General features: G+C 32.1%; 1 protein-coding gene and 1 long non-coding RNA gene across 3 annotated transcripts; one reads left to right on the top strand and one right to left on the bottom strand.

The window, feature by feature from the left end:
- LOC145044921 (uncharacterized) lies at positions 1 to 1647 on the bottom strand. The gene is made up of 4 exons (XR_013681719.1): positions 1072 to 1647; positions 886 to 960; positions 573 to 663; positions 1 to 186 (listed from the first exon to the last, which is right to left on the bottom strand). It is a non-coding gene; the product is annotated as an uncharacterized LOC145044921 (long non-coding RNA).
- Positions 1648 to 4300: 2653 nt separating this feature from the next.
- LOC144997179 (putative pentatricopeptide repeat-containing protein At1g64310) lies at positions 4301 to 7337 on the top strand. 2 transcript variants are annotated; one of them, XM_078957020.1, is made up of 4 exons: positions 4301 to 4506; positions 5045 to 5123; positions 5217 to 5341; positions 5430 to 7337. In XM_078957020.1, exons 3-4 carry the CDS (start codon positions 5339 to 5341, stop codon positions 7110 to 7112), a joined length of 1686 nt encoding a protein of 561 aa, XP_078813146.1. In that variant the 5' UTR covers positions 4301 to 4506; positions 5045 to 5123; positions 5217 to 5338; the 3' UTR covers positions 7113 to 7337. The 2 variants fall into 2 exon arrangements, with proteins under 2 accessions (XP_078813146.1, XP_078813145.1); XM_078957019.1 differs by having other exon boundaries at positions 4301 to 4550.
- The last annotated feature ends 2589 nt before the right edge of the window (positions 7338 to 9926 follow it).

The raw sequence follows: 9926 nt of genomic DNA, 5'->3' as shown, positions 1-9926 counted from the left end.
TACAAGGGCAAAATAATCATTTGAAAATAACTATTGTATTATACCATCTTACTTTTATTTGTTTCTATTACAATATTATTTTAGAAAGGAAGGATGCTCACAAACATCAAAAAGCTAGAGGATACTGTTCAACTGTCCCCTGAATTCCAATCCAAGCAATCCATAAAAGTTTCCAAAGACTTTCTCCTAAAAGTAAATATGTCCACAAGGCAATGTTGTATAGTTAAATAATTCCAAAGACTTTCTCCTAAAAGTAAAATATATCCACAAAGGCAATGTTGTATAGTTAAATAAACAATCTTGGTTTAAAAGATCAAAAACCATATTATTTGTTTTCGATAATAAGCCAACAGAAATGAAGGTATGTGATAGTTAGAAAGCATTTTTGTATGTTTGACCATTTTAGCATTTCTCATAGCAATGCCAATAATATTGTAAAAAAAAGCTTCCACTTTTACTATGAAAATTGTGTTGTTTATTAGACAGATGCTTGTAGATAAGTGTTGGACTAATTATTAAATTTCAAACATATCCTCCAAAATGACAAAAGAAAGAAATATATAGATATATACCTGTTCAGAGTCAACTGCCTTTGAAAGAAGTGCATAATCAGCAAAAAAATGATATGTTGTTTGTAGAACATTTAAACCTGAAGCCATGGCCCTGCAAGTCAGCAAAAATACAAATGTTTTTTTGAATAATAATAATGGAACTTTAAAATCAACAAATTATAGAATAAAGACTAAAAAAGTTATGAAAATGTGGTTTTGATAAAAAAAAAAAAAAAAAAGAAGACAAAATTACCCTCTCCGCAACACACACGTAATGACATAATTAGTTAAGCAAAAAAAAACATGCTTAATCTATTAAAACACTATTTCTTACATATCCACCCTTCTGTTTTTCCTTCTAAATCCACTCATGTTGCCGCTTCCCAGTTAAATGCCAGTTGCCAACTCCCTATAACCGGCATATACATGTGCGTGTCAATGTACATCTATCATATTTTTTTTACTAATAATTATTACATAATAAGAATGAGCATAATAATCAAATTCATAGCTGACCTACCCGATAAAGAGCTCCCCTGACGTATGAAATCATTTCACATAATCTGCATTAGCCAAAGCACATCTTCCTAAAAAAATTGTTGATTTATATTCACAATTGTTGTTGCACCTACCTGATAAAGAGCTCCCCTGGCGCATGTTATAATGGACTTCCATTTTCAGAAGACAAAAAAACAGATTATTATACTGCTTGTACAGTTTCAACAAAACAATCTCTATTCTCATCTAAACAATAAAAAACCTATAATTTTGTTTTAGGTGAATATTTTAATGGATCCAAAAGAGTAATTCACTGAATAAATTGTCAGAAAGAAGTCTTAAAAAAAACTCTAGATAGAAGGGAGGTATGTGTAATTATGAATACATGAGACATAACTACTAATACCATATGTGTCATGTTCATTAACTATAACCCATTTCTTAGGTCAAGTCTCGCAACAAATGTGCAGTTTGTTTTTCTGAAGCAAAAATCTATAAAGTCTGCGGACCACATCTGTAACCCTTTGCAGTAGAAGATGTGGATCAAACGGCTGCAGACTGTAATAAGAAGCGTGTTTGTTTTTTTTAACATCCGCATGTTGTTGCAGATATTAAAAAATAAAATAAACTGATTTTACAATCCGAAAGTAGTTTTTTAATATCGAAAATTTAATAATGTATGACATTTTGGCAAGAATTTATGATATTTCAGCAAAAAATAATGATATTTTAACAAAAAGTAAAGATATTTTAGCATAAAATAATGATATTTCATCAACAAATTATTATTATTCAATATAAAAAAAAGAAAAAAAAAAGCAACAAGAATAAACAAAAAAAATGTGAAATATAATCAATATTTTAGCAAGAAAAGAAGAAGAAGAAGAAAAGGTTGGAAGAGGTAGGAAGAGGCAAAACAAGTGTTGCGCCAAGAAGAACACACCCAAATGTTTTTTAATCCGAAGACTCCTTAAAACAAACAACTGCGAGATGAAAAGTGTTGTGCGTGTGCTGTGTCGCGCAACAATAAAAGGTCTGAAGAAGTTTTTTCCAAAAAACAAACTGCAACTAAGACTCCATTCCTTTCTGTAGAAGCACCCACTTGATAGTTGCTACAACAAAAATCGCCAATCAATCTACAAATTAAGTAAGATAAAAATCTACTACCTTTAACAAAAAAAAGATGGTTGCTTTTCCAGAACAACATACATGTAACCCCATTCATTGTCATAGCATGAGACAAGTTGGATAAAATGTCTACACCAAAATTCAAGATTTGTAGTACATGAGCTTGCAAGTCAGAAATTGAGTCCTAAAATCGAAAATTAAAGCCCGATTAAAGATCGAAATCAATATTTTTAATCTACAAAAAACAAACAACAAACCCACAAAAATCATTGAACAAAAACGGCAGGTATTCAAGAACGACAACATCTCCTTGGCTGTTGGGAAGAAGCTCCCTTTCATCAACACCCTCTGCAATTGACAACACTATCGACGACGTTGACCAATGACTATTCAGTTGTGACGAGGTCGACGACGGTACGTTGTCGATCAGAAAACGAGTTCTTCTGTGACCCTCTCCAACGTATAGACAAAGATGAACAAAGAAACACCAGAAATTTGAAAATTGAAAATCATAAAAACTGAATTTAGCTTTAGGTGAAAGCCTAAATAAAAAATACGACAATGATTTTCAATGAGATGAGTCTCAGAAAAAGGGGATGAAAGACGGTATGGCTGCAAACACCGATTGCATATTCCAATCGGATATGCCTTCCAAGTTGCCTTGCTAAAATACAGCCTTCAAGTTTACCCATCCACAAACAAATCTCATTATCGCCTTAATCTTTGTAAAGAACAATCAAAATTGGAATCCATCAAAGGAATTACAAGTCAATGATGAAGAACAGAAAACGTCAAAGGAAAGAATTAAAACCGCAAGCCATCGAAGGAGATGATAGTTAGCGATTGAGAGATTCACCGGAAGAGGAAGAAAGAGGAAAGAAGAAAGGAAGAAGAAATAAGCAAAAGGGAAAGAAATACTATTGGACGAGGAAGGCGGCAAGGTTGTATTGGAGGAGAATGGCGGCAACTGGGTGTGAGGAAGAGAAGATAAGAATGACAAATTGTATGGCGGACTGTGGGAAAAAATGAAAAGTAGAAGTTTCAGTAGCAAAATAAGAAAGGACAAAACTTCCGTGCGAAAATAAGAAAGAGGAAAAAGGTAATTGTAGCTAACATTTTGATAATTAATAGTATATATGATTTCTCTAGATTTTTTTTTCAATCAACATTCTATTTGCCATATAACTTTTTCTATATCAGTAAAAACATATTTAAATTTAAAAATAGACAAAGGGTAGCTACTAAGGCTAAATGTAGGTCCTATAACCTACCAGGCTACCTAAATTTTAAATTTTGTTTATAATATATATGAGAAAAATTAGAAACTAGAAAAAATAAATGACATATATTGAGTTTGTTTTTTTAAAAAATATTTTAAAAACCATTTTAAAAAGAGAAAATCTGTTACGATTGATAACAAAAGGTTAACAATTTTTTATCGAAACTTTCAAAATATCAATAAATATATAAATTACTGTAATAAAAGGAAGCTTACATGCCTCAACTCTTTCCGATTCATTAACTTTTACAAATCTAAAAAATAAATTAAAAACACTAAAAGTGAAAGAAAAAAAAAAAAAAAAAACCAACCGTGTCTTTCTCACATCTATTCGCTGCTTTAGAAAAGACGTCGGATATTGCCAAAGACTCCGACTTTTTGTTCGCCACTTTATCGATGGACTAATAATCAAGTTTATTTGATTAAACCATACGGTTTTTTTCAATTATATTTCAATTGTTTTTTAAAAAAAATTAATATATGGTGCTTTATCGGTTTTAACTGATGAACTAATTGGTACAGGTTTTTCAAATTACATGACCCGACCCCGACAAATTTTGTTGATTTTTTTATGGGATTTACATAATTTACATAATGACCCGACCCCGACTAATTGGTACAGGTGCTTTATCGGATTTACATAATTTGAAACCACGTAATTTTTTACATTTTTTACTCCAGATTCACGAATCAACGTGAAAAACTAATTAGAAAAATTTTAACTTGAAGTTAGAAGGGCAAGAAATGTAATATAGAAAAAGTTACGTGGCAGATGTTAAAAATCACAAAATAATTACCTCTCTCTCTCAAAAAAAAAAAAAAAAAAAAAAAAAAAACTCCATTGGAAGATAACAGATAAAGCTTTCGTTTCCTTTTAGGAATTCACCCTAATGTTTCGTGAATTCTTTTCATACAAGTAAACCCACCCACCCAATCCTCCTCGCGTCTACTTTACAATCATTCCCACAAATTCGTCATCGCTTCCAATTAAGACAATTTTAATGATCAATCCCAGCAGCTACTGCTACAAATCGTTTCTTATGCATACATGTAGCTCTCTTTCGCTCTATGATTTCAAATCGGTTAAGTTTTAGGTATTTTGACGCAATTTGTAAAATTAATACTATGTGGTTGATTGTGTTTGGCTACTTTCTAGTTTTAATTTCATGTTGGTTAGTAGGTGTAGCTCGATATTGCTGAGTTTTGGGAATTAGTTAATTTTCCATGTTTTATATGGAAAAAGCTAATATATATATATATATATATATATATATATATATATATATATATATATATATATATATATATATATATATATATATATATATATATATATATATATATATATATATATGGGTGAAATTCCTTTTCTTTGCGGCTGTATTTTCAGTAATGCTAATGAAAGGAATCAAATGACAACGCTAATTCCCCATTTTTTATTTAGTTTGACAATTTTGGAACGAGTAGGCTGTTCTTTAATTAAATAGGTGATTCATGCTAGAGTTGTATTTCACATGTGCCTGAACATACCTCCAATGGTTTCATGTGGATTTCTTCAACTGATATTAGTCAATTTTTGCATTTCCAGGTGCTATGTATGATGTTGCTGTATAAATGGTAGGGTAAACTGGAAGCGCATAATGGCATTAGTAACCCACCAGATTCAGGTAAAAGAAATTCTGACTACTTTTTATACTTGCTTTTGAAGGGTTTGTGAGAGTAATGAATAAATAATGGATACTTAATATTTGACTTTGAAGGGTTCATATGCTTCTCCAAGACCTTTATCTTTGAAGAAAGGGATCGAATCAAAGAACTTTTTAGCAGCATTTCCAATTGTTAATAGAAGAGATATTATATTATTGAAGCGTAGATCTTGTTTATGGTAAGTATTTATCTCTATACTTTCAAAATATTGACCTTTCAAAATTTACACTGTCTATGCCGGATAATGTGGTTTCATAAAATGACAGGTTGAGTTGGAAGGGGACAATGACTTGATGTTGTTTCATTTTAAGTCGCTTGTATTTGAACTCTCAAAGCTAAATCACACCCTTTCGAGAACCAAATCATTTCATGCTTTGCTAATCAAATCCTGCCTTTTCCATGACCCATTCTTCGCAACTAAAATCATCAGGTTTTATGCAATCAATAACGACCTCACATCTGCCTGTAACCTGTTCGATGAAACTCCTAACAGAACTGTCTATCTCTGGAATTCCATCATCAGAGCTTACGCCCAAACCCATTCTTTTCTTGATGCATTTTCACTCTTCAAACAAATGCTCGCCTCAGAAACAAAGCCCGATAATTTCACATTCGCTTGCATTTTACGTGCTTGTTCCGAAAAACTAGATCTTGAAGCTCTTAAGCTTGTGCATGGGCAAGTAATTGTTTCTGATTTGGGATCAGACTCCATTACTGCTAGTGCACTTGTGTCAGCTTACTCTAAATTTGGCCTCGTTGATGATGCAAGAATGGTCTTTGATGGGCTAAACAGACACGACTTGGTTTTACACAACACAATGATTACAGGTTATGGATCTTGTGGGTACTGGGAGAAAGCACTAAATCTGTTTATTATAATGAGAAGAATTGGAAATCAGCCTGATGGGTATACAGTTGTAGGGTTATTATCGGGTTTAACATGTTCTAGCTTGCTGGAAATCGGCCAAGGAATCCATTGTTACTGTTTGAGAAGCGGGTTTGATTCTAACACACACATAAGTAGTGTCCTTGTTAGTATGTACACAAGATGTGGTTGTATGAATTCGGCCTATAAAGTATTTAGTGGTTTATCACATCCCGATTTAGTAACATGGTCTGCTTTAATATCTGGTTTTTCACAATCTGGAGAGTATCATAACGCCTTAACTTCTTTCAAGAATATGAACTCCTATGGCAAAAGGCTAGACTCCGTTCTTATCTCCATTTTACTGGCTGTAATTTCACAATTGGTCACTTTGGCACCAGGTGTCGAGATACATGGCTATGCCATACGCCATTGCCTACATTCAGAGGTCATGGTGTCTTCTGCATTGATAGACATGTACTCAAAATGTGGTTTCTTGGACTTGGCACTCAAGGTGTTCGATGAAATGCCTAAAAGAAACATAGTTTCATACAATTCAGTAATAGCAAGTTTTGGTTTATATGGACTTGCATCCGAGGCTTTTGAAGTGTTTCATGAGGTTCTTGAACGAGGTCTAAAACCTGATGAATCTACTTTCACTGCTCTACTATCTGCTTGCTCCCATGGTGGTCTTCTTAAAGAAGGTCGAGACGTTTTCAGAAGAATGAGGGACGATTTTGGCATTGAAGCAAAGACTGAACATTATGTTCATTTTGTGAAGCTTCTTGGTATGGCTGGGGAGCTGGATGAGGCTTATGAGGTTGTTAACTCGTTGGGAGAGCATGTGGATTCTGGTATTTGGGGTGCGCTTCTTTCTTGCTGTGATGCACATAATGATTCGAAAATGGCAGAGATTGTGAGTCAGCGACTCCTTGAGTGTAAGCAAGAGAGAATCAGCTACAAAGTTATGGTTTCTAATATGCTTGCTGGAAATGGGAGGTGGGATGATGTGAAAAAATTAAGGGATGAATTAGATGACATGGGAAATAGGAAAGTTTGTGGTGTTAGCTGGATTGAGGTCTAACAGAAGGAAATACCAAAGTTGAAAGGGGCATGTAACGTAGCGATATCAAGAATCTTGTAAATATGCCCCTTAAGCCAATGAATTCAGGGTTCAAGTCCCGGTTTAGTTTAGGAGCAGATTAAGGGGTGTGTGCGTTACTTGTTCAAAAGAAAATTAACAAAGGAAATGATTCATAATTATATGTTAAATATATGAGAATAGTGGTTGCGGTTTTGGTTGTTTTAATTAGTAATGAGTTGATTTGGGTTGTTTGTATCTTTAACAAATTAAATGAATAAAACAATTTTTTTTGTTGTAAAAATTTTAGGTATAGTAGTTAGGTTTTCTAACAATTTACTTGATTTTTTTTTCACTTAATTTAGGGTTAATATCATTGTTGGGCAACAAACTCTTTCAAATTGTTTTAAATGGTCCATCAACTTATTTTCTAGCTTTCTGGGGGCATACAATGGCTTTTGTCGGGTTTAAATTGTCCCTTTTGAAAATTTGAATGGGTAAGCCAATTACATATTTGTTATGTCGTACTTGTTGGTCAACAAGTTGTTACTATCCTTTGTATGGATTCTATTCTACTCTGTTCACGTTCCCGGTCGAAGCTGCCATGTCCTTTTCTCCTTTCCTCTCGATTCCACACTTTAAACCCATCAATATGAATGCTTTTGCACAAAAATGACTCATTCCATCCTCCATCTAATTGGGTTTATCGGGAAACTCATCACAATTGACGTAAAGAGGTTGTAACTCTATTCACAACTACTATTTCATATGATAGATGCAAGTTTAGTCTTCAACAACCCTATAGAAATGGGCAACAAGCATGGGTCATTAGAGAACATGGAGAAAGAGACTAATTTCGTTGTCATTAGAACAAACATATGGTTTGCTTGTTGGTTTCGTTTCAATATGAAAGAAATTCAAAGGTTTATGGAGTAATTTATGAGGGGTGGTAGTTAATTCTTGGGAATTTGGTCGATCCTAACCCTAGAAAGATTGTCGTACTATTGTGGTTGTCTTTGAATTCAATATAGGTAAATATCACTTTCCATACTTTTCATCTTTATTTAGTATCCATTTTCCTTTTCATAGGAAGCTTAAAAAGATCTCTCTCAAAACCTTATTAATATCCTCTCTATACATCTCTCGTGATTGTTTGCTTAGTTTTGCTGGAGTATGTCAAATACCCTCATTTCATTGGAAGAAAGTAAGTGAAATCCACCATTCCCCTTTTAATAAACTTTAGGTCCAAGTGAGCAACCATGTATTGTTATCGGCTACATTATGTTGACTAGGCATCCACATTTTCTCCAACTTATTGTATGAGGGCAAGTTATTTCAGGTTAGTAGGACAAAATAAGGAGATATGCATCCACATTATGCCATTAGAAAGCCAAAAAAATAAATTGAGGGACCATTTAAAGCAATTTAAGAAAGTTTGTTACCCAAGGCTGACATTAACCCATTAATTTATTTAGTCAAACTTTAACCTGTAATGCATTAGTTGTGTAAATTGGTTGCACATTGAAAGTAACTACATAAGTTGAAAAAGAAAGCTACTTCTCTACATTCATAAGTGATTAACCCAATATATTGGCAACAAAGTAACTAGATGAGTGAAGTTTATTTTGATGCATATAACTTATAAGTATTTTATTGAGAATATTAGCTTATTTATGATATTAGAAAATTTTATAATATTTTGTGTCGATCAATTCAATCCGTAAAAAAAATATTTGTTTTGTTCTGCTCATTTTTTACCACCTTTCAAGTAATAAGGTTAATTTATAAAACGTGGTTAATGATCTTGTTGTATAGTTGTACTTATATGTTAAATTGTTAATAGCCGTCTAACGTGCCATGAAAGGAAATGAGTTGTTTTTCTTTTTACGTAATCACAAATTCAAGCTTAAGTTTTGTTTTAATGTTTGTTTCTAAATCTAGAAATTGTGACTTCCTATTTTTTTCAGTAAAATGAATGAACACCTTCTAGAGATTAATATTAATTTATTAAACAATAAAAAATAAAAAAAATGTTGCTTTATTAAATAATAAATAAGTAAAATATGACTTTCGTTGTTTTTAATTTAAATTGAATGTGAAACTTTATTATATCATCTTACTTATAGCACTTACTTGTAATTTCTGTAGAATTTTTTTCAGTCGGCATTCTATTTGCCACATAAAATTTTTTTATACTAATAGAAACATTTTTTAATTAGAAAAAACAAGTCACGGAAAAAATAATTAGAATTTTTTAAACATGAAGTTAGAAGGGCAAGAAGTGTTGTAAGATTAAAATTATTAAAAAAAATTGTGTTGAAAAACTATTTTAATTTTGTAGAATTAGTTTATTTAAATTTCAATCTATTGCAGTAGTCTATAAAGGTTAACAAACAAAGTTTTTATTACAAGTTGCAGTCATTTGGTACATCTCTTCTACTGTAAAGGGCTACAGAAGGTTGTAGATGCGGTATGCGGACTTCAGAAATTTTCGCTTTGAAAAAACAGTCACCACCTTAGAGTGAAAACATAAGAGATTTATAAAAGGGTTTTGTTGCAAATTTGAAAAATATACTTAGAGTAAAATTAAAAAAATTAAAAAAAATAAAATAAAATAAAATAAACTTAGCAAAATTTAAACATTAACTAACAAAAAATCATCACATTAACAATACTAAGAAAATTTGTCAACTTAAAGAACTTTTGTGTCAGAAGCCTTGTAAAAGAGGAACTCATCCGTATACAATAAAAATGGGAAAATGACTCTTGGGGGTAATTAACTTTTGCGTTTGTACTCATTTGTACTCATTTGATCCC

The sequence above is a fragment of the Lactuca saligna genome, chromosome 5, assembly GCF_052625555.1.
Source record: "Lactuca saligna cultivar CGN05327 chromosome 5, ASM5262555v1, whole genome shotgun sequence".
Lineage (NCBI taxonomy): Eukaryota > Viridiplantae > Streptophyta > Magnoliopsida > Asterales > Asteraceae > Lactuca > Lactuca saligna.
The sequence above is the reverse complement of the archived record's forward strand: the minus strand, read 5'-3'. Positions and strand labels throughout refer to the sequence as shown.